Raw genomic sequence first — 25,020 nt, 5'->3', positions numbered from 1 at the left:
GTTGATGTAATTTTCCATCTCCAGAGAAAGTTGGAAACTGGTCTTGGTTTCTTCACTGGTTTTGTTTAAATCGCAGTTAATTTTTTTTTCCAAAATTCTGTTTATTTGCATTTAATAGAGTGCAATATGAAGTGATGCTGTTTCTAGAAGGTACCACTGTTACTGTGATGATGGACCTTTTCTGTAGGGTAAATTGCCAAACCTAGTGACTCACTTGAGGTACAAGATGAGTAAAAGCCAGAGGTTTTAAATTTTAAGACCAGAGGTTTTAATTCCTTTTTTTTTTTTTTTCTGCCTTCCTTGAAAAGGAAATAATTGTTCTTACAAAACACTCATTTTTTTGAACTGAGTGTAGAAGTTTACAGAGTCCTGCTGGTGACAAGCCTGCTTTGAGAAAAGTCCTGGCACTGTGGGTGCCTGTGCAGGGCTGGAGTTGATTAGGTGTCTGGGAGAACGCCCAGACAGGGCCACACTGGTATTGCAGGCTTGGGTTTTCTTTTCTTTTCTTTCTCATTTCCCAGCTATTCTGACAACTCATACAAGCACCATTTCACTGGTGGAAATTGGTCAGCAAGATGCTTTCTGCCCCATATATCTACACCAGCCAGGGTGAGTGTAGAGGTGTGCTCGAGGAGAGCCTTCCAAACAAACACCTGCACAGGGGTTAAAACTCCCTGGATTTGCTGATCAAGGCATCTGATGAGCTGTGAAGGAGTGTGGCAGCTCCCCAGACACTTGATGTTTTGAAAACCCACTTCTGTCTGGCTTCCTGACGCCAGGTGTCACAGGCTAGTGCTCCTCAGTTTGTGTGGGGAGAGACCAGCAAGAAAGATGTGGGTGAGCAGCTGGAAGGGCTCACTCAGAAACTGTAATTTCATAGCATTTTAAAATGGTTTGGGTTGTATGGGACCATAAAATCATCCAGTGCCTCCCCCTGCCATGGGCAGGGACACCTTACACTATCCCAGGTTGCTCCAAGCCCCATCCAACCTGGTCTTGGGCACTCCAGGGGCAGCCACAGCTTCTCTGGGCACCCTGTGCCAGGGCCTCCCACCCTCAGGAAAGAATTTCTTCCTCATTTCCAGTCTAAATCTACCTTCTGTCAGTGTTTGGTGTCTCTAATTGGACTTTTTTGAAGAGTGGTTTGAGTTATGTTTCCAAGGGCCCGATGATAAATTAAATTTTGCTTCTAGTAAATAACCTATCCAAGCAACTCCAGCCAGTGCCATTTTACAGAGTGCTCTGCAGCATTAAGTGAAGCCCTTGCCTGAAAATGATTAATCCTGTAGGGCTTTCAAAATGCTAGCAAATCCTCAGGTTGCTGGATTTAGAGGGGGGAAAAAAACCAACCCAGAAAAAACCAACCAAACAAACATAAACACATTGGTCACTGCAGTGTGACCTAGTTATTTTTTTCATTTCTGATGAACTCTTTTCATGGTTGTTGGATAAACTTCATGTTCATCATACTGAAATCATTTGCAGGCCCCCAAGGAATTAAGAGCAGGCGTTAGGTAACGAGCTAAATTAGATGAAAACCAATCCAGATTCACTGTGGGATCACTCATGTGCATACAATGCAGAGTGTTCAAACACACAGTCTGGTGCTGTTAAGAGATTTGTTTTCCTTGTGTTTATCTCCCTATGCCAAGTGTAGGCTATTAAAGCTTGCATTTCCTGAGCCAATAGCAAGAATCATTTTTATTCTCAGTGACTTTGGATTAAAAGGATTGGCACATGTGCTCTCTTGTACAGAGTGGACACACACTGGGCTCCAGGCACACCTCCTGCAAACTCTTTTTGAGGAGACTTCATTGCTATTCTGTTAATACAGTCAAGGCACACAACTCTCAGGCTCTTAAGCACATTGCTGACCTCAAATGTGTGAGTTTCCCCTTCAGTGTGCCTTCAGAACTATTTCTGCTTTCATTTTTTTATTCAACTGGTCCATGATGGGTGCAGTCTGTGCAATCTGCTTTGGGTGAGAGGGTTTTTCACAAAGACAAAATCACTGCTTAGCAGATTTTTGGGGTTAAACAGCAGCATTTAATGCAGTTATCTTTTTAGACTCGGGTGTTATCTATAGTATGGCAACAATGATGGCAAAATATGTACAGTATATATATATATATATATAATGATCCATTCTGAGACCCCTCCTCCTTGTATCCAGCACTTAACCTGTGCAACCAGGACAGAAACAAGCTGCTCCTGCCTGTGCAGGACCTGTGTGGTCAAGGACTGCTTTTAAAGGCATCATTGTTGTTGCTTTTACCTCCCCATAGGTTCTCAGCATGGTGATCAATGCAGCTTACAAGCCAGGGAGTGTTTTACGAGAACTGCAGCTTGTGGAAGACCCTCAGTGGAATTTCCAGGAGGAAACACTTAAAGCAAAGTAAGTCTTCAGTGTGTGTTCTTTTATTTGGGAGGTTTCAGAAAAGAAACTGACTTGGGAAAAAAATATAAGAAGAGGTTTTTTTTTTTTTTACTTTTCTAATTATCGTTTTGCTTCATTGAATTATTTGACTCATTCGTAGCAACTTCAGAAATGTTCTCCTGAACAGTTCATTTCTTTTGTCTTTCTCCAAGCAGCCATCCAGTTTTTGATGAAGTCAAGTCCTGAGTTTTATGATAAGCTGTTCTTATAAGCTTGGCTATTACTGAATGAACTAAATTCCTGGCTTTCTAGATGGAGGAGTATGGCTGCTTTTAAATTAGAGCCTGTCAGAGTAATGCAGAAAAAACTGGTGAGAGTGAATGGCACCAAAAAAAGTTCAAACAGATTAGCAGGGACACATTTTTTAGCAGGAGTGTGATTAGGGCAAAGTAGTAACAGATCAGAGATTCAGATCAAGATTTCTAGAATATATTCTTCAATTCTCTTCTAAACAGCACAAAAGAATACTGAATTCCTCCTTCCAGCATTAAAATCTACCTGTTTATGTCTTCTTTATGTAATGGGCACTATACTTTGGATGTATTTCAACAATTGTTGTCTCTCTGAAAGAAGGGAGTCTTACCTAAGCTCTCTCCAGTGTCCTTCTGAAGAACAATTCTTCCCACTTGAAGATGGATCTCAATAAATATTTCTTTGAAGAAAGCTTTCTTTGTTGACTAATGGTCACCTTGACTTTTTAAGTACTGTAGTTAAATGCAGTGAATCTCACCCTTTGTACTGAACTCTGTGACTCCTTTTCAAAGAAAAGCAATTTTCTCTTGGTTATTTGATATGAATAGCTACCAAACACAGCACTATTGATGGCTGCTGTATTTGCTCTTTGCCCATGCAGATATTACAGAGAGTTCATGTGTTCTCTGGTTGAGGGAGGGAGTTGAGAAACTTTTACTCTGTGTACACTTAAACTGCTTTCCTGTAAGGAGGATTGCAAACTCAAATGAAAATCTGCTAAAAACATCCTATTTTTAATTTGCTGCTTTCACCCATGTGGAGTATCAGGCTTTTATGTTTGTTGTGGATGGAAGTCTAAAAGTCAACTTTGTGCATGCAGATTTTCGTTTAAAACGGGTCTTTGTCCATGACCTGGCTTTCATTGATTCCAGGATCTCACATCTTGTGCTACAAATATCAGATAATTCACTCCTGCAGGTACTTAGCAGTTGTGAAATCAAGTTGTGATGCCCTTTCTTACTTAACACCCTCTCCTGCAAGGAACTGAGCTTACAGGCACTTTTCCTATTAGTAGTATCCTGAGTAGGATTTTGTTAGGGTTTCCCATTTGAGTGTGGGGATCTGCCTGGTGCAAAAGCAGAAATACCTATTTCTTAAAGCTGCAATCCATATTTCTAATGGGAGACAGCCTGGGAAATGTTTGACTGACCATCCATGGTAGTATTTTAGTCACAGTCCATGTTTGTGTTCCTGTGTGCTGGCTGCCCCAGCAGGCATCCACCTCACTCTCCAGGGAGTCAGGCAGCATCTTTCACCTTTATTAAGCCACAGAGTGGATCATCACAGGCTCAGAGCCAGGACAGCAAGTTTTGAAGGGCTTTCTGAGGATTCTCCTCCAGTGTGGCATTTCCCTCTGGCTCCTGAGGAGACAAAGCTCATGGGGCTGGGCAGTGCCTGGTTCCTAAAGCTCCCTGGCTTCTGTGGCTGATCTTCTCACAGAGCTGTGCTTGGTGCTGGTGCCAGCTTGCCTGTGGGTAGTTTGAGTACTTCTAAGAGTGGATGGCAGAGGGTTGACATGCCCCAAGACTGTCTGGCTACCCTAGGACTTCCTTCTTTTTTCCTTTTTAGTTTGCTTGAGTTGCTCCATTCTGAAGTTTTAATTGCATTTGGTTCTTCAGGAGCAAGAAAGAAAACACAGTCATGAAACCAGATACTGTGGAACATTCAAACAGCACATGACACCTTCCACCAGGTGTGACAGTGCTCCAGAATCTTAAACACAGACCTCTAATGAGCAACACAGGCCTACAATGAGCAACTTCCAGAAATCCATGGGCTCTGGATGGTGCCTGTTGCTAAGGATGACAGCTCCAGAGCCAGCTGTGATGGGGCACATCGTGTCATCTTCTTTCTGATGTGGGCTGGCACCTCCGTGGATCTTGGCAGTGCTGTTTGTCTGCAGTGCCTGCAGCAGGGTGGAGCAAAGGGATTGGTGAGGAGAAAGCTGCTTTTCCCACTGTTCCAAAAGCCAGGTTTTGCACTGCCAGGAATGCATTATCTCAGTCCTGGGGCAGCCTGTGTTTAGTTCGCTCTGCTGCCATGAGTGACCACTGTGGAATCTATTACGCTCACCTTGCAAAGAAGATAAAACAATTTAGATTGTCCAGAGAGATGTGTTTGCAGGGTGTGATGGCAGCTGCTTCCCATCAGCACTGCTGGCTCTGTGTGAGAAGAGTCAAACCTGATTTAATGGTGATGATGAGTTAGAAATGTCAGCCTTGATGCACCTGGGCTCCCATGAGGGCTGGTTGAAGCTGTTGGCATTCAACCCTTATAGTTTTGATGCTCTTAAGTGCAGTGCCTACATCTTGATTTGCCTTCCCAATTTTACATAAAATGCTTAAGGGACTTCATGCTTTTCAAGGGGTTTTATTTCTAAGGGCTGATAATGGGGCTGTTTGGATTTACCCATTTTTGCAGGGCTTTGGACACAAACAAAAGCAGTGTGTGCACAGAGTTGTCTCCTGGGTCTTGTATGAAGCCCAGTTGATCAAAATAATAAAGATGAGTATTCCTTGACTCCTTCATTAAATGAAATCCTGAGAGGTGCTCAAATCCAGTAGCTGAACTCCAGGATTATTTACCCCTATGCCAGACATCATTGCTTATTTATGAGGCAGCATTTCAAAGAAATCCTTTTCACTGCAGCTGCTTTAGAAGACTGCCTTCAACTTGTGATAGGTGAGGTGTTTGAAATCTTCTTTGCCTCAGCCTTTGCTGGTGAGGGTTTGCTCTCAGGCTTCCCAGAGCCCTGATCCTGTTTGAGGGAGTGAGGTGTTACCCACAGTAGGTGGAAAAGAATCTAAAAACCCTGGGAGCAAACTGGATGTGCACAAGTGCATGGAAGCAGTTGGGATGCAGCCAGCTCTGCCTGGGAGAAGTGGCCAATGTCACTGCAAGGCCGCTCGCTGCCGTGTTTGGAAGCTGATGAGGATGAGGGAAGAATCCTAATTTTTGGAAAAGACAATTACCACACTCCTCCTTAGGAAGGGCAAGAAGGAGGATCCAAGTAACAAGGCTCTCAGATTAATTTTCCTGGAAAGGTTATTAGCCAGATCCTCTTGGAAGCCATTTCTGAGAACATGCAGGACCAGCAGGGGATTGGCAAGAAGCAAAGGGTGAGTTGTGCCTGATGTGATGAGGTAACTGGTTTGGGGTTGAGGAAGAAACAGTGGAAATTAATTTGTGTTCATTTTGAGCAAGGCTTTACAAGCCAGCATCAGTGGAATTATTCACACCTTTTATTTCTCTTATTAGGAGACTTAATGAGACAAGGCCTTACAACCAGAGCATTCCAGTGCCCTTTCTGAATCCAGTGTTCAAGAGTACAAAATGCCACTGGATGATTAAATAGCTTTGAAGGAAGTTAACTCCTTATGTTTGGCAGACTTCAAGGTAGACAGACAAAATAGAAATTTCTTGCAAAGAATAGAAAGGAGTTTTAAGTCCTCCAAAAGGAAATTGAGACTTTTTAGTTGCTCAAATTAGTCACAAGAATTGTCAGAACTCCTTAGAATGGGACTTTTGAAAATGAGGTTCTCAATGTTCTTGCTTTTTGAAGTTTTTCAGCAAAATACTTTCTGTGTCATCACACAGCAGTCCATAACTGGGGCTTCTGGAAGGCACTATGTTCTCATGAGCCTCTAATCTATTTTAGGGAGCTTCAACAGAAGAATTCTATTGCAAAGTGCTGTTCATTTAATATTTTTGCTCGTGGATCAGCAAGTGTATTTTTCATGGAAATAGTTCCAGCCTTAAGGTTTTCTCTGAGTTTGGCAGCTGAGGGCAGAGAAGGGGGAAGAGGAAAGAAAGATTCCTTTGGTTTTAGCTGGAAAATAATTTTTTTTAAAAAGAACAGTGATTTCTAAGAAAACCAAAAATATTATCCTTGACATAGCAATTTTCCAAGTCTCCAGTGTTGCCATGCTGTGCATGTAGATACTTGCTGCTTGCAAGTGGTTGAGAAGATAGGAGCCCTGGTGTAAAAACATAAATAGGAGCATCAATAGTTGGTAACTTTTTGAGAGATGCTAATGGAAAATGTTTTCTGACAAAGGAGCTCCTAGATGGCTCTCCTAGAAACAGCTCAGATTACATTTGGTGCTGCCTGTGTTAAAAATCTTTAGTGTGTGAGGAATATGGAAAATATTAGGAGAACCTGGTTTATAGTTGAATGAGGTGCTGCCAAGACCAAAATGATGTAAAAAATATTGCTGTGGCCAGTGCTAGCACCTTGGGTTATTGAGACTGATTGCTGCAGTCGTGGAGATCTCCATTTTGCCATCCTCTCTGTTAATTAAAATGTGTGTTGCATTCAAAGCAGACGATGAAATCAGTCAGTTGTTCATTTTCCTAGTTTCATCTTTTCCTTTCAGCAGCCACTGCAGTACAATGGGTCCTTCCTGGGCAGCCAAACACAATAGGAAGCACACAGTTAGAAAAAGTCAGCCATCCTTGAATAATACCCATCAGGCAGCTTTCTTAGCTTATAAGAAAGAAGATCAAGAAGCAATTTGATTAGAGTGCTTTTGCGGGGAAACAAAACCAGATGCAGTCTTTTCATCCTAGTGCTGAAAGTCAGAACAAGGACAAATAAATGTGAGTTAAATTCAGATGCATCCAGACATAAAATGAGGTGTAGGTACAGGTGCTCCCTGTGCTGTGATTCTTCCAGTGGGGAGACCCTCAAGGCTGGTGCTTGTCTGGAAGTGCTGGTTCAGTCCAAGCAGAGTTATTTGGGTCCAGGTGAAAGCAGCACAGTGAAATCTCAGAGAGCAGACTCATTGACCAAACAATCCAGGCTGTCATTAAACTTCATGGCTCCTGGAGAAGTAATAAGTGCAGGAGTCTTTTCAAACACATTGAAAAGAAATATAAAACTTTTATAAGTAGGTGCATTTAAATGCCTGTGGCATTTAGTGGTTTTGGTATATCAGGTATTGCCAAACCCTGCTCAGCCAGCCTGCCTCTGCAGCTGTTTCATGGGGAAGCTGGGATCATAACAGTGCTCTGTACCTGAAGGGAACATTTTCCCTTTTACATCATCTGGCCAGGTCTTTAAGGGTGTGTGAAAAGGTGGCTCATGAAGTCAGTAATGCATTCAGGTGAATGAATCCAGGACTGTCCTGGCACCAAAAGGGGTATCAGAGCCTGGCACCTTGCAGGAGTGCTCATTCAGGTTTTATACTGAGGTGATAATTTGAATTGCGACCTGAGCATGGTTGGGCTGGGCTGTTCTCAGACCCAAGTTTCATTTGGGTTTCCCCTTTATAACACTTAATGTGCCAGTTTCAAACCCTTTTCCCACACTTCTTTGTTTCAGAAAAAGCTGTCTGAATGTTTTAACTCTCTGGTCACATCTTTATTTCACCACCTCCTCCTCTTCCTCTCCCATATCTATCAGCAGCTGCTAGGAAACTGCAGATCTTAATACACTGACAAATGCTTTGTTTCATTTTTCCTGGTGACTGTATCTTTCTCTTTCCTTGCCTCCCATCCAGTAATCTTTCTTCCACTGTTGTTCCCTCTTTTTCTTGGTTATGTGTTGCTTTTCCCTCCTCTGAGCACATTTGTAATGCCAGCACCGGGCTCTGGCGCGGTTGTTTCTCGTGTTGCATTCCTGAGGATACGTAAGAGATGTTTTAAAAACCTTATCTCACTGTTTACAACAGCTTGCTGCTGCTGTTTAATAAATTACAGGGATAATTGGTTTTCCAGAGTTCACATCTACAATGTAATACAGCAGGGATGTAACTGTATCTTTCTCAGCCATTTATCGCTCAGAAACACTTCATATGAAACACCGAAATAAATGTTTTAGTGGCATAGCAAATTTAAGACAAACCTTTCATTGCAGGTTTCTGCTCCAAGCATTCCCTGCAGGAATCAGTTTTTAGGACCTGTTGCTGCAGCCCTGTTAAATAACTCCAGAGACTCCTGATGAGTTCCTCGGGTTTTGTAGTGCTCAATTCTCAGAGTGGCGAAGTCATCTGGTCCTGGGGTGGCAGAGATTGTTGTTTCACACAGATACTTCTTCACAATGAGTGTGTCCTGATAGCCACAGCTGGCACCATGAGTCTTGGGGATTGCTGGGAGCTGGAACATGATATGGGAGCAGGAAAGATGGCAGTGGAGAAAACCAAAGTGCGCTGAGGGCTTTGAGAGTTCAGTCCAAACGCAGGGTGGTGACCAGGTGTATAAGCATCTGACCATGAGTCAATATATGAAGAGACACTGCATCCCTCTCCCAAAACCTTTGCATCAGTTCACAATAAGGGCTTGCTGTCCTGTGCAGTATCCTCACCAAGCCTACTGAGATTCATGTCCACACCTTCAATTTATTCCACCCTTTCCTTCCTCGAGTCCATCTGAAATGGAGCCACTAAAGGAAGCAGACACCTGTTCTGCCTGCATTACCAAGAGAGACACTCTCCCAAAAGTCCCAGGGGAGGATCTCTCCCTGGCAGAGGAGGGTCTGGTCTGCAGCACCACAGGATTTTGCTGGATGGGTGACGTGGGGTCCTGTGCTCCTCCCTAGGTACAGGGGGAAGACGTACAGGGCGACGGTGAAGATCGTGCGCACGTCGGACCAGGTGGCAGATTTCTGCAGGAGGGTCTGTGCCAAGCTCGAGTGCTGCCCCAACCTCTTCAGCCCTGTGCTGGTGGCTGAAGTCTGCCCTGAGAACTGCTCCATCCACACCAAAACCAAGTACAGTGAGTATTGGGAGAATGCCTCTTGCTGCTGGCTGGGAACCAGAGAAGTGGGAGGTGGTGTGTGGTGAAGAACAGGAGTTGTGTGATATGATGTCAATACTGATGAGGATTCATCTCATCTAAGGGCAGTTATTTAATCCTGAGGCCACTACAGGTTCCCTTAGAATCCTCTACTAGAAAACTGTCCCTCTCACTCCATCTAATGCATCTGTTTGAACATCATCACTTTTTGGAAGTCTTGAACTTTCTTCATATCTAAAGTTCACACATGGAGCACGTAAAAGGAACCTGCTGTGGGAAGCTGAGATTTTAACTTGCCACATCTGAGACAGCTTTGTTAGGTGAGATGAATCCTCCTTGTAATGAGTTTCTGGCATACACACCAGCACAGGACAGAACCACAGTGCTGAGGTGCTGGAAGGTTTGAACACTGACTCTCTACTCAGAGTGTTTGATATTTAAACATGATCCTGCCTGTTCAGGAAGGTTGTTGTTAGTGTTCAATCCTTTTTGCTGTCAATATTATTGGTATTATTGGCTCTCAAACAGGTCAGGAAAGTGGAAGTGAGTGTTGTCCTTCTTCCACAAAGGTTGCAGAAAGCAGTGTAATTGATCTAAAGCAATTCTCTTGAGTTTGGTGCCAGTAGAAGGAGGAACACACTCAGGGGGATACTGAGATCCCTGGGGATGGGTTTCTGTAGAAATCTACACCTGAGCTGGAGTCTTGGCTCCCCTGGTAGCAAATGGAGAGCTGGAGGAGCTCCAGCTGAGGTTGTCCCATCTCAAAGTTGGTGGTTTATGTGACTGGATGAATTTTTCCTCAGAAATCCATTGATTAGCTGAAGGGCTCAGTTCAGTTATGAACTTTGCCATGGGTGCCAAGGGCCATTTTATTTGTCCTGAGATACCTTGCTGGTCAAGGACAGTGTCTTTCATCCTCACAGTGTGTCTTAAGGCATTTAATACAAACATTTAATGTAAGGTCAGAGGACTTAATTTCAACCTGGACCACAAAATAGTTAAATTAATAAAACCCATTCCTTTGTACATGACTGAGGCTAGCTGGCCCTCTCCCCTCTGTGCTGAAAACTTCAGCAATTTTACCTCACATAGAACTGCATTGGATCAAATCTGGAACTTGTTGGCCTCTTTCCCTCCAAATCACTGCTCAGCTCTGCCTGAACACATTGTTAAATTCTGAAGTCTTCATTCATCATCAATAAATCTGGATACATAAGAGCTGTAACACTCTGTGCTAGTCCAACATGACCTATTTATGCTGTACTTTTTTTTTCCCAAATCATTGTATTTTAAAGTTTAAATTGCACTTAGAGTACGTTCCTGAAACTGTAGCAAGGAGCAAGCCAAGGTTCCCTTCTTTGGGTGGTTAAAGTTTTTAATGGGCATTGTGCTTCTTTTCTCCAGCTTATTATTATGGGAAGAGGAAAAAAATCATTAAGCCACCAATTGGGGAAAATAACAACATGAAAGGTGGCCATGTCAAGCCAGCCAGACGCAGAAAGAGGCGGAAATCCATCTTTGTGCAGAAGAAAAGGAGATCATCAGCTGTGGATTCCAATGCTGCAGGCTCTGCAGAGGTTTGTGTCACTCCGGATAAATCAGCAAAAACCCCTTGGTGCCTTCTGCATTTTCCTTTTGTGGGGCTTCTCAGCACACCTGAACGCTTCCAGTTTCTATTTTGGATCCTTCCTTGCTGCTCTGTTATTCTAAGATCAGGCTGGCTTCTTGGGGCACTTTGGGGATTTTTACCTTGGCCATTTCAGAAGTAGCAAGCAGATTTTTTGCTCCCACCTTTCCAATGCTCGCTCATCTCTTTATTTTATTTCCTTCCTTAAAAGCAGGCAGATGAGACTGTTGGATACTTTGCACAGCATTTAGCAGAGTGAAGGAGCTCTCTGATCCATCTCCAAATATTGTAATCAATAATAATAGCTCATAGCCATTGTGGTTTCAAGGAATTTTATATATATTTTTTAACTATTCCTAATATTTTTTGGCTCACAACATCAAGGCTTAACATAAAAGCAAATGGTTTGTGTCCCAAATACATGGAATTTGAGAGCTCAGCCTTTCCAGTCTGCTGTGTGATACAACAGGTTCTGAGCTTCAGCAAAGATTCATGTCCAAATTAAACCTGGAATAGACTTAGCTCTGTGTGGCTTGTTTTCTGGGGGCTTTTCCCATGGTGACAATAACAGAGCTCATGTGTGGTTTCACTTCCTCAGCTGAGTGCCAGTGATTGCTGCTTTGTGCAATGTGAAATAAAATTGGTTTGCTTAAATTCCCTGCACTTCAGCTGGAGTAGGTTATTTTATTCAGCTTTCAGTTGATTGCCTGCATCTTCATGGCTTGGTCCTCATTTAGGTGTAGTTCTGCTTCATTTCCTTAGATTATACCTGCTTCAAAGGAACTTAAACTTATGTTGAGCCTAAATCAACCATTAGCCAAGTTTTTCAACCTTTCAGCCAATACAACTATCTTTGTCTAAATTGCTCTTTCACTCAAGACCTGAGCACATGGCTTTGGGTGCCTGCTCACACTTGGATCACAGATAAGCTGTCAAAGCCATTTGGGCAAGTTATGTATGTATAAAGTTCAAAATGCACAGTTTCCATCAGTTGGTGAATGTTTGTAAAGCCCTGTGTGACAGAAATAACAAGAATCTGATATAATACTTCAAATGGAACTTAGGGCTTCACCTCCAGCAGTTCAGTGTTGGGCTGAAAGCAGGGAAATCTGGGTGAAATCTTCTGTCCTGAGTTTTGTAGGAATGTCACTAAAAAAGTGCTATCTTGAACATCTAGACGTCTTCAAAAGACACCAAAATTTCCCTTTTTTCAGGACCAATAACATCCAAACCAGTTTGAATCAATGTGAAAGTTTAAAGTCAAGTTTCTGATTTTATTTCATCTCAGACAACCTGGATTTCATTTTATCCTCTTAGTATTTTCCATTTCTCCTCCTGCACATCAACAGTGCTGCAAATTTTGAGATACCAGCCCAGGATAGGAACATTTCATGCCAGATGAGTCATTGCTGTTGACCTTTAGTAATGCACCTTTGCTGGGTTTCAGGGTGTCCCCAGCAGGCTGCAGGGTCCAGATAGCTCAGTCCTGTTTGGGACAGACTGTCCAAGTTCCCAAGCAGTTCTCAGCCACAGGCAACCTTAGCAAGCTTAAGTGAGATCAGCTCAATCAAATCAGTGATTTAGTGATTTTTAGCTCACTGTGATTTTAGCTCTTAGTTTGCTAGGTGCTGCAGGCAGGCAGATGTAGGGAGAGAGAGGAGAAGGCCATGTGGGGTTCCACAGTGCTGTCTTTATTGATTCTTCTGTGAATCTGAAGAATCTTCTGATCCACTGACAGATCTTCTACCAGAACCAGGCAAAAACAGGCCTTTATATAGGGTACAGGGGGATCAGAAATGGTCCAATGGTAAGGGTTAAAGGAAAGTGACCTATAGGGTTACAGAGGGGTTCCAAAAGGCAGAAGAGGGGCTTCTAGCCTGTTCACCATGACTTGGCATTTCCTATCTTTAGGCTTCAGCTCACCATGGTGCCCTTGCAGACCCATGGCCTGCTGCGCTTTAGTTGGGAGGAGAAAAAGAATTTCCTGCCATACACTTTTTCTTCTTCTGCATTTTGTAACAAACCTAAATGGAGGGCTAATTCACTTAGCACTGTAACAAAAACTAGATAATTCAGTTAAAACAAATGTTACCCCAGACCAGCACAGCCATGGGCGTGCAGTCTGGCCCCATCCATGCCTTTGGATTTGCTGCTGTGTCCATCTCCCGGGTGCTGTTTGAAATAAACACGGGCAGGAGAATTTTCTCCTTTTTAATGCCTTTATTAAAAGCGATCAGCTCGGGTGAGGAGAACCAACAGGTCTGCACTCACACTGCTGCTGCCTCCCAGGAGTGACTCAGAGGAGGAGGAAGAGTGCAGCTGTGTCCACTGGTCTGTGGGCAGAGCTGGAGGTTCCATCCACATGAGAGCATCAGGAAATCCCTTGTTCACTTTTTTGGATTGACCTTCAGGGTCCCGCCACTAGCTGAAGTCCTCCTTGGCTAGGACAAGGGGCAAAAAAGGGTCTCAATGTCTCTGCAGGCTCTGGACTTTGTTCCTCACGTCCAGACATCACTTTGATCTCTTAATTCTGTGTTGGCTCGTTGTTTTTGGGGTCTTTTTGGTAAGCTTGGTGGGATGGTTTTCCTGTGGCATGCTGGCTCCGAGGTCATTTGCATGCCCTCCAATGTCCCCTCCTTTCACTGTCCGAGAAGGGTCATCCACCTGGCAGCAGGCAGGGTGGTACTGACAAAAAGGGGAATTCTCAACAATAGGGAGTTTGTGACGGTGTTCACAGGGGTCTTATGTTGAGGGAAGAGACGAGGATCTGACTCCATATTTCAGAAGGCTGATTTATTGTTTTATGATATATATTACATTAAAACTATATTGAAAGAATAGAAGAAAAGGTTTCATCTCAGAAGGGCAGCTAAGCTAAGAATAGGAAAGAAAGAATAACAAAGGTTTGTGGCTCGGACAGAGAGCTGAGCCAGCTGACTGTGATTGGCTATTAATTATAAACATCAAAGATGGGGCAATCAAAGATCCATCCACCTGTTGCATTCCACAGCAGCAGATGACCATTGTTTACATTTTGTTCCTGAGGCCTCTCAGCTTCTCAGGAGGAAAAATCCTAAAGAAAGGATTTTTTATAAAAGTTGTCTGCGACAGGAGTTAATGACCAACTTTTAACAGGTGATTACAACCTAAAGTTAACATAAAATTAACAAAGAACTCTCCTCTGCCAGCAGCCAGCTCAACTGGTAACTCCACAACCTTTTAAAAAAACGGGCAACCTTTTTTTTTTTACTGGTAACACCGTTTGTGGTGCAGGAGAGCGAGGAGGACGAGGCGGACGCGATGGAGGACGAGACGGGCAGCGAGGAGACGAGCTCGGAGCTGCGCGATGACCAGACGGACACGTCCTCGGCCGAGGTGCCCTCTGCCCGGCCCCGCAGAGCCGTCACCCTGCGCGCCAGCGCCGAGCTGGACCGGCCCCCTGCCCCCGAGAGAGCCCGCCGCAGCCGCAGGGCCCAGCCCCACTCCGGCAGCGAGGCCGACAAGGGCACGCCGGCCAAGGAGGTGAGCGTGTGTTTTGTAGCACGGTTCATCCTAAATTGACTTTCAGTGCTGAGATAAACACGGGCAGGAGACCTTTCTCCTTTTTAACGCCTTTATTAAAAGTGATCAGCTCGGCTGGGGACAACCGACGGCTCCGCGCTCAGGCCGCCGCTGCTCCCAGGAGTGACTGGAGGAGGAAGAAGAGTGCAGCTGTGCCCGCTGGTCTGTGGGCAGAGCTGGGGGTTCCATCCTCACGAGACCATTGGGAAGTTCCCTTGTTTTTCAGTTCAACATTCAAGGTCCTCTGTCTAGCTCTGTCTAGCCGACATCTTTTTAGGTTAGGGTGAGGGGTAAAAATGCTGGATTCTGCTCTTCACGTCTGGTCATCACTTTGATTCGTCAATTTTGTGTTGTCTCGTTGTTTTAGGGGTTTTTGGCTAGGTTTGGTGAGGGGTCCCTCCTGTTGCATGCTGGATCCAATGTCATTTGCATGTCGACTCCATGTCCCTTCCCCTTCACCATCCTCCAGGAAGCAGCAGGGTGTTACTCGACAAAAGGGGGAATTCTTAACCATCAACAACAGGTAGCTAAGGAAAACAACAGGTGATTCCAGCAACAAACAGTTAGAACTCCACCCTGGCAGCAACTGGCCCAACCTGTGAACTCTGCAACATTTTAAAAAAATGGCCAGCTTTTCCTACTCCTAACAAGTGCCAAACTTTGCTGCTCTGAGGAGGGCAGCCCTGCCCTGGTTCTCCACTGTTGGACATCCCTCTGGCTGTCCTGGATGGCTCAAGCACCTGCCAGGGGGCTCAGAGACCTTGACACAGAGCCCAAGACCCCCCTGTGACTTTGATTTTGACCCATGGAAAAAATTACCAACCTTATATGAGGATCTGCAAGCCACAAGAGTTTAAGTAGAATAATAGTTAATTTGTCACAGGGTGAAAAATAGATTTTTGGGGTTTTTAGAATGGGAGCTCGGGGTCCCAAGATGGAGGAATCTGGGCGTGCCTTGTCCTTCTTTGTCCTTCTTCCTAGCCTCCAGCCTCCATCTTCTGGGTGATGCTGGCACTTATGGATTGGTTTAGGGTAGAGACGGACAGTCTAACATAGGTGATAGGTATTGGAAAATTATTGTAAATAAAGTACACATAGTTTTTAGTATAAAAAGATAACACCACCCCAAGCGGTCAGTGTGCCTCTGTCTGACCTGCTGAATGGACTTCAGCAGGTCAGGAAAAGAATGTTATAGATAACAGAGAATAAACAACCTTGAACACCAGAACAGAAGAATCCTGACTCCTTCTTCATCTGCTGGGCTGGGAAAAAGAGACTCTCAGACACATCTCGGGATCATCCTGACCACAGAGACCTCAAGACTCCACAGGGGATAGTTTGCTTTATGATGTCACCCTTGAGCCAAGAATGACACAAGAACAGGTGAGACACCCAATTGCAAGAGGAGAAAAGGAGGCCTTATTACAAAGGATTCTTCAGGTTTTATAGATGAGTAGGATATGTTCCACTTGATTGGCTACTTAATAAAAAACACTTTTCTCACACGCCGTGCTGGAGAAGAACAGGAAAACAAAGTGAAAAAACACTACCTGCAGATTGTACTAACAGGTTATTACATTCTTACAACTCCTAAAAATTCTCACAAGCCACTGGGATAAACAATTGCCATTTCTCTCTCCCTGACTGGCTGGCATCCACATGATGAAAACCTTTCTTTGTTATTTTTTTCCTCACAGGAAATTAAGCCAGAAGAGGAAGAGAAGCTCGTCCTGGACAGTAACCCACTGGAGTGGACTGTGACTGATGTTGTGAGGTTTATTAAACTCACCGACTGTGCACCCCTTGCCAAAATATTTCAGGAGCAGGTAGAAGTCCTTTTGTCACTTGTCCCTTTGTGTCTGTGGTGCCTGTTCATGTTACAGGACATCCCACCTTGCTGGCTGGGCTTGGGGCTTTGGTACAGAGACTGTGACCAGACTTCAGATCCATCAGGCCAAGTTATAACACCAATTTTGGCAAGGCATAAAAACCCTTAGAAACTTGAGTCAGAACCTTGCCAGATCCTCAGAGAGTCCAGAAACTCAACAGCCTTGTGAAAGACCCTTGTGGAAAGCAGGAGGTTCAGTCCTTTCATGCCAAGGTCCACGGTGCCATACTGATGTTCCATAGGTAGGAACCTCAATGTAAAAAAAGGTCATGGTTACCTGGTGCATACCAGGCTTTCTCCAGCCAGATGGGTTCCATCCTGTTCTAAAATACTAGCCTGGGAAGCAGAGAAGTGCTGCTTGAAGCCCAAACTGGCTGTGTAAATATTTCTGTTAGCAGAAATGTTAGATGTCCCAGGTGTGTAGACACCTAATTCCTAACTATGTTCCTCTGAAGATCTGCCAGTCAGGCATTGGATGACCCAAATTTAGGAGATGCCAGTCTTCTCCCCATTAAGCAGATAGGTTTGCAGGAGCAAAGCCAGTGCTCTTCATCTCAAGCCAGTGGGAGTGTGTACAGTTTATGTGGAAAGAGCCATTCCTTGGCAAGTGAGTCGCAGCCACTGCCGAGGGTAAAGGGCAGCACTAACGAGCCGTAGTTAGGGAAAAACAAGTGTAGTTAATTAGTCAGTGGTGTGGCCAGCTGCTCACTGAGCTGTCTCTGATTCTTCACCACGGATGACTCCAGCTGCTGTGGCTGGGAGAAGGTGGAGGGTGAGTCTGGAGCGAGTGAAGCTCCCCAGAGCAGGATGCTGCAGTTGCTGTGTCACAGCGAGCTCCAGCCATTTGTTAACCAGCCTGGAGCAACGCCAGGGCTTGGAAGCCAACCCTGTCTCTGCTTTGCCAGAGGGTTTTGCAGTGGCTTGAATCAAACACAGATGACTGGAGCTTTTCCTTGTGAAGCCCTGGTGCAATGGTCTGTGCCATGAACCTTCAGTGGGGGATGGACCTGAGCTATGGACAGTCTGATCAAAGCAGCCCTTCAGGTGTCTAAATCCTCCTTGTCTAAATCCTAAGCAAAATCTTAACTCCAAGTCAATTTAAAGTGCTGCCTAATCAGGGCTGTCCTGGGGAGTTATTGTTGGCTGTGAGTTGCTGTGCATAGACTCTGATGCTCCCTAAAGGGTTAAAAGCAGTTTTATGGCCTGATATCTCAGTCTATTAAAGAATAAAGAGAGCTTGAGCTCTTTATTAAGAAGAGGATCATAAAACCATCAGAGGTTCCCAATAAAAGTCCTCATCTGGGCTACTGGTTCTACTCCAGTTTGGTGCATAGTTATGCTTGAGGGGAAGTCATGACCTGCAGAGGCCCTTTGTCTGGGATTGTGGGACATTAGAGATTGCAAGGGCTTTGGCTGGTCCAGGCCCCTCTCTTGGTTGTGCAGCAGTGGAACAAGGCAGGTCCTGGGTGTACCTGGGTACAGGGCATGGAGCAAGGCAGACATAAACCTGTGCTGAGCAAATCCTGGCCAGAGGAGGTGGGGAAAGGGTCAGACTTGGCAGTGGGACAGCATCAGTTTCTCCATTCAGCTCCCTCCTGGTGTCTCCTGGTGTCTGTCTGTAGCCTGCCCCTTGTTTCAGCTCCTCAGGCATAAAATGAACTGATCAGATCTTTGTTGGCTCTGCAGAAGTTCTGCAGGTGATCTCTCATCTCAGCAGCTGGGAGGCTTTTCCCAAGCTGGGGGTTAAACCTGTGAAGAGACACTCAACAACTTCTGAAAAATCATGTTGTGTCTCAGGGAAAGGAGATGGGCAGTGTCAAAGTGGGAGAAACAAGCAGAGGATAAAAGAACTTAGTTTTCAGGGCAAAGTGTTCTTCTTTCTTATTCCTCCAAACTTGCTAATGCATTCTGCCCTCCAGAGTCCTCAAACAAACTCGTTTTCCCTGTGTTTCTCTCCCCAGGACATCGATGGCCAGGCCCTCCTGTTGCTGACACTGCCCACGGTGCAGGAGTGCATGGAGCTGAAGCTGGGCCCAGCCATCAAACTGTGCCACCAGATCGAGAGAGTGAAAGTTGCTTTCTATGCACAATATGCCAACTGACTGCACTTCTGCATTCCTTCCTCTCCTCCTCCTTGTTCCCTGTCTTTTTGACCACTTCAGCTTGTTCAAGGGGTTTTCTTCCCCCATATCCTTTTTCTTTTCTGGGAACAAGTGGAATTGGAAGCACTGGGAGCAATCCATAGGGGGAAGAAAAACAAACACAAGAAGAAACGAGCTACAAATGGAACTAAGTACTTTTCTGTACTTGTAAAGCACATGGAAAGACTGCTGGCATCTCTCCTCATGAACCTGTCCAACCCAGTGCCCAGTGGTGCAAGGCCAGCATGGATCAGTTGATTTGTCACCAAACCAAACCTACCAGTGGCCCACACATTCCCAAGGAGAAGGGTCAGACGTTTCCAGGTGGTCATGGTTTGTCTAGGACAATTTCTGGACATGAACATTTCTTTTAGACAGCTCTGACACTCTTCTTTCATATTGAAATGTAAGTCATCATTTGTAGCATTACCTGGGGTTTAACTGCAAGTTTGATCTTGGTGATCTTGCGGTGATCTTTTTTTTTTTTTCTTCCACCTCTCTGGTTTTACAAAAGGAAAATTGTTACACCAGGCATATAATGGTTATTCCTGACTTAGTTTTGAAAGGGGACTCAACCCATGGTCTCTGTGATACCAGACAAAATTGTAGTGGATTGACAGAGGTGACACAAGACCTGGTGGGGCAGCAGCACACCCTGAGCCACGCTGGCTCTGCACAACCAGCTGAATGTCTCTGTGGTGGGATCTGTACAGTGCTCCATTCTTCACAGGTACATGAAGGCTTTCATAGTCAAAATCTTAACTCCAAGTCAATTTAAAGACCTGTCTTGGAGCCATAGGGTGACAGCAGACTGGGATCAGGGACTCTGCTGACCTCTGTGCTCAGAAGATCCTGCTGACCAACACCAGGCTGCAGCTGCTGCATTCCCCTTCACTGCCTTCCTTCTTACATTCTTTGGAGAAGAGGGAGGACCTTCAAATAGAAGTACTCTGGAATAGATCCAGATCTTGCCCAGAGGGTGTTTTAGTCAAGAAAGCATTGCCTCTGCCCTGCATCACTTGGGAGTTCCTGGCTTGCCTTTCAGCAGGTTTCCTGATTTGTCACTGAGGAATGGGATTGGTGCAACTGTTGCAGGCTGCACCAGATGCTGAGACTTCATCAGAAATGTTCTTACGTGGGAGATGAGCAGGACTGGGTCTGTTCTCCACTGTTGCTTTGTTCTGAATATCTTCTTCAAGTTTTAATTGGTTCAAGGCAGTATTGGTTGCCTCTGCATCAAATGCTGGGGTTTTGTTCTTCAGAAATCCAGAAACAGGGTTCTGTAGTGGGGCAGATGTTAAAAAAATGGGGGTTTTGACTGGATTTCCTGCTGATAGTGAAATCAGTGCGACTGATTTGATAACTACTTTGGATCCCCCTCAGGGTCCCCTGAAAGTGTTGCTCAGTGCTTCACCTGTGAAGACTGAAGTATTGCACCCAGCAAAGTGAGAGAACAGCTGAGAAAATCAGGGAGGCTGCTTCTCCCAGCTCCTCCTCACTTCAGCCCAGTCCTGGTGTTTCATCTGTCAGCAGGAGACAGCTCCTGGGAGGATTCTGTCAGGAGAACTGGAGCATGAGGACGTTCCAAGGAAGAGAAGCAGAAGAGCTGTGTGCAAACAGCATCCCAGCCCTGATCCTTTACTCATCAAACCCAGTTTCTTCTGCTGCTCTGATGTTCTTGGAGTTTCTGGCCTCTGGGATTTGTCAGAGACAATTCATGCCTTCTGGGACACACTGCAAAAATGTCATTTTTTGTCTTCATCAGCCTTGTGACTGTAGATATTCCTATGGCAGCTAATTCCTCGTGGAGGCATGACTGGGGAGCAGACACACACAGACTCTGAGAGCAAGCAGCTCTAGGGCTGGCCAGCCAAGGAGTGGGTGAAGCATTGAGCCAAGAACATGGGAATCTTTACTGGCTGTTCAGGGAAGTTAAATCATATTCAAAACTCGAACTATTAAACAACAACAAAAGCGTTTTAATTTCATCTCGCGCTGGCTCTTTTATTTCTGCAGATTTCTCTCTCACTATTTGTCTTTCACTTTATTGTTCTTCAGTGTTGCCTCATTTATCACTTTCTGTCCTCTCAGAGAAGTTGATAACCTGAAATCTTTATGCTAAAATTACCTTGGGTGGTAAATGCTTTACAATTTCTTTTTAGTCTGCAGGTTGGGAAGAATACAGGGTTGGGGTACTGTTGTCTGTTGCAATGGTTGCTTTCCAGAAAAGCTGGAGCTGAACTTCTTAGGCCATTTCTTACACAAGTGGACAATAAGTGGTGTGGAGTTCAACTGGACAATATGCTCAGATTGAACAGAGATCAGAAGGAGCTAATTGCCTTTGCCTGGACTCCATTTCAAATCTGGAACATCTGTAAAGCTTTGGAGTAATGTACTTCAAAGGAGATGATGGGAATCCAATCTTGTTGGAGTAAAATGCCACTTTACTTTGCAGTGTACAAGTGCAAGCCGCTGTAAGTTTGTGGGATTTTTTTTTGTTCCAGACCTGATTGATTCCAAGTTAAATTCAGAGCTGCTGCAGTTGCACAGATGCACTAATGACAGTGGTGAGGCCACATCTCCCCTCCCTGTTGTGAATTTGGCATCCAGGCCTGAAGTTTGTTGTGTCACCAGCTGCAAAATGCCACTGCTGAGAAGTGCTGAACTCATGGTTATCCCAGGCCACCACCAAGGGCTGGGGAGCAGCCCTGCTGTTATTTCTGGGCTGTTGCATGCTGACCTTCAGCACACTGACACTCTGCTCCCACAGGGAGGCTGTGCAGGTGTTCCTGGAATCTCTTCAGGCACAGGACCAAAGATGAGAATTTTTGGAACAAAAATAGGGGGCTGAAGGGTGTATGGTGCCTGCTCATCTTGATCTGCACTGGCTACTTTGGAGCTTGCACTCAGGCTGAACAGATCCACGGCAGGTCCTGCTCCCTCCACAGTCCTTCTCTGGCAGAATCAGCCAATTCCCACTTTTCAGACCCAAAGCATCAATCTCTGAAATTGGATTAAATCATTAACTTAAGGATTTCCTGCTTGGTTGTCCTGCCTTTCTCCTGCTGTCATGGATGCTCTTCAAGAAAAATGCTATTTGATTTCTGGGCTTTTCTTCCTTTTTCAGCTCACAAACCCTGGCTTTTCCTACCTCTCAGAAGCACACAGGCTTCTCAGCTCTAGGAGGATTTCAGGGTTTCCAGCTCTTTTGTGTTATCCATATTCCATAACCCTTGATAGTTTGGTCCTGCAGGGTGCAGAAACCTCCTAAAAATGCTGTGTGCCCTCAGAAAACCAAAATCCAGGCACTGGATTGAAACCCTGTCCTTACTGAAGTTCTCAGTAGATGCATGTCCATGCTGAGATGGCCTGACCCACCTTAACAGATGTATTTGGATGCCTGGTGGGATTTAAAAAGTTTCTCAGTGGGACACCTAAACTCCTTTATTTTACTCTGGGCAAACAGCTGATTTGCCTTAAACTGGAAAGTCACCATTCCTTGGCTTTAACCTTCAGCCTGTTGCAGTCCCAGTTGTGTGGTGTCCCCATCTCAAGCCTTTTGAAGGCAAACCAGGCAATTCTGGGCTGCCATCATCAGCATTTAGTCACCTTAAAGCCTGCCTTGGTCTTTTCAGGGCACAAAATGGAATTTGGCAGAGCTGCTGTGCCACCTCAGTGTTTCAGAAGCTCTGTGCAATCAGGGCACTTCAAATACTTTGTGCTTTTCTGGTGCAGTGCACGTGGAAACTCTGAACTCAAGTGTGTTCCTCTCATTTCCAAGTTCAAGTGCCAAAAAAGAAAAACATGCTGCAACTGAACACCATTGAAACCAGCTTTATTATTATGCATGGATAAATACAGTCCCAAGGGCTCCATTTTGGTGCTAAGATCTGTCACGCTGTATTTTCCATTGCTTGGGATTGCAAAGCTGAATCCTTACTCCAGGAAATATTTTCTGTAATCTGCAACATCTTGAACATTAGATTTATTTTTTCTTTTCCTTGTGACTGTACACTTTTTAACTTGGATACACTCAACAAATACTCCTTCACCCACAATACTGGGTGCTTAGGAGATGTTTTATACAGTGTGTTTATGTAAAAATTCTCTCAAAATGTGGATGCATGTATATTTTCCCCCTCAATAATATTCTTTATCACATCACCTGACCCAGAACTAAAGGAATCTGTTACTCAGGATTTGATCCAGAAATAACTGAGGTTAGTGTTAGGGCCCTCAAGACGTGTGGGTTGTGGGACCAGTTTCGCTCACATAGAAGTCAAAAAGTCTGCACTTAATTAAGAGAAAATTTAAATGCCTCCTTCTGCGAGCAGGCAGAAATGCAGCTGCAGTCTGTCAGACTTCACAAGAGAGGCCTTGTGTCCTTAGGTGCTCATGAACTCCCTGTAAAGGAGCAGAAGCCTTTAATGGTCTCATTTATTCTTTGGTACAATACTCCAGCAAGAAGTGTAAATGGTGTTAATGGCTGCATATAGAATATGAGCCAGTCATCAAAGATGAGAATTTTATAGCTCAGCAAGGCTTTAAAAATGTCAGCTGTCCTGCAGAATGAGAGTGGTTTTGCAGTGATTTGGTGCCATGCATGGGAATTCTCTTGCAGAAGACACATGAGCTGCACAAACCTGGGTCATAGTTGCAAATACTCGTGGCCTTTCTCTTTTTTTTTTAGTCTATGGTGTTAATTTTTGCAGTGAAAAAGGTAAGTCTTGATCACTGCCAAGGATGTGGGAGAGGAGGGAGAGGGCTTCAAGGGGAGGGAGCCTGGAGTTCTGGACTTGAGTTGTCTTTGTGGAGAGAGAGCTCTCAGAACAGCAGCACAGCTGGGCTCTGTGAGCATCATCCCTGAAAGCTTTTCTTTTTCACAGCAAAAATGGTGTTTGAGTCCCAGCAGGGGCCAGGTGAGAGGAGGGAAGGAAGCTGGCAATAGACTCAGAGCTACAATACTGAAAAGTTCTATTTTTTATTTCCCAGTGGAGACAGAGAAATCTGACTCAGATATCTCTAGGCTCATTGGCTGGATAGGAGGGAAAATCAGTCTTTTTTCATTGTACCCAACTCTGGTGTGTCTTCTGGAGTTTGGGAGCTGAAGACTCTCCTCTTGCACCTTCCAGGCCTCCATAGGAAATACCAGGCTAAAACTTGAGCTGTCTCCCACAGGAAAAGGTGACACTGCCCTGAGTTCAGGCTGTGGATGTGCAGAACCCTCTGCTCTGTGTTGTGATGTGACAGGATGAAAATGCTCATTCCCAGGGCACCCCACCTGCTTCTTGTTGCTCCAGCCTCACTGGAGATTATGGACATGTAAATGTCTGTAATTTATACATTGTAAATGTGTGCATTCCATTTCCCCATCCCTGTTCTGCCTGAACTGGTCAGGATGTGCCAAGTTGTTCCAGCAGCTTCACCTTCAGGGACCTTCCTGCTTTCTGGAAAACACCTGGGGAATGGTGTGGGAATGGTACCATGGCACTTTGACGTGCTCAGGCAGGGGTGCCCTGTGTGTTCCAAGGGAGGTGACAGTCTCAAATGCAGCTTTGGAGGGGAGTTGAGTCTTTTCATGTGCCTTGTGTAGGACAAGGCAAGCACTTAAACCCTCCTGTCTCTCACGGAGCAGCGGGAATCGGCTCCACAGCCAGCAGTTACCCTCCATTTGTGGTGGTGCATGTTGGAAAACTTTGAATTGTTCTGCATTCCAGTTTGTACTGAAGGTTTTTGACCCCAAGTTTGTGTACATAATCCCTTTGGTGTGTTGATACATATGTGTGTATATATATATGTATATATATGTGCGTGTATATGTATGTGTATATATATATACATATCAATCAATCAATGCTGGTGTTTTTACTTTTTCAAGTTCCCAGGGCGAAGGGCATGTTGTCAGTTTGCTGTAAGATTCTATTCTGTATATATGTTTCCATGTAAATAAGTGAAAATCTATATTCAGAGTTATATTTTAATTTTTATTCAGAATGAAATCCCTTTTTACTTGAAACAGTTGTAAGCCACGTTGTTAATAAAGTAACAATAAGTCATATATCTCTCCAGGCTATTTTTTTTTTTTTGTTCGTTTGTTTGACAGAGATGTGGTTTGATGCATCAAGCTGCCTGATCAGTTTTGCCTTCACTGATCCCCCAAACTTCCAGAGGTACAACACAGCCAACACAGCCTGCCTGGCTCAGCCTCCATAGGCACCAAGCTGAATAGTTTGGGTTTATGCATCTTGAAGTTCCTCCCAGCATCAGGACATGAAACAAGAAAGGTGGTGGGTGGTGAGGGGACACAGCAGCACCCAGGGATGTTTTAAGGAAGTGATGGGAGCAGGGTGACAGGAATGGAAATAACTCAGTGAGCAAC

General features: G+C 44.7%; 1 protein-coding gene across 5 annotated transcripts in view; it reads left to right on the top strand.

Moving 5' to 3' along the window:
- The window catches only part of SFMBT2 (Scm like with four mbt domains 2), a 118,043-nt gene extending 93,355 nt beyond the window's left edge, over positions 1-24,688 (top strand). For all 5 annotated transcript variants that reach the window (XM_058022112.1, XM_058022109.1, XM_058022111.1 and 2 more), the window contains 6 exons: positions 2,286-2,395; positions 9,228-9,403; positions 10,829-11,001; positions 14,325-14,573; positions 16,310-16,438; positions 18,462-24,688. In XM_058022112.1, coding sequence (XP_057878095.1) covers positions 2,286-2,395; positions 9,228-9,403; positions 10,829-11,001; positions 14,325-14,573; positions 16,310-16,438; positions 18,462-18,602 — 978 coding nt within the window. In that variant the 3' untranslated portion in view covers positions 18,603-24,688. The remainder of the gene's footprint in view (positions 1-2,285; positions 2,396-9,227; positions 9,404-10,828; positions 11,002-14,324; positions 14,574-16,309; positions 16,439-18,461) is intronic.
- Positions 24,689-25,020: the final 332 nt, after the last annotated feature.

Source organism: Melospiza georgiana, chromosome 4 (genome assembly GCF_028018845.1).
Source record: "Melospiza georgiana isolate bMelGeo1 chromosome 4, bMelGeo1.pri, whole genome shotgun sequence".
Classification (NCBI taxonomy): domain Eukaryota; kingdom Metazoa; phylum Chordata; class Aves; order Passeriformes; family Passerellidae; genus Melospiza; species Melospiza georgiana.
The sequence above is the reverse complement of the archived record's forward strand: the minus strand, read 5'-3'. Positions and strand labels throughout refer to the sequence as shown.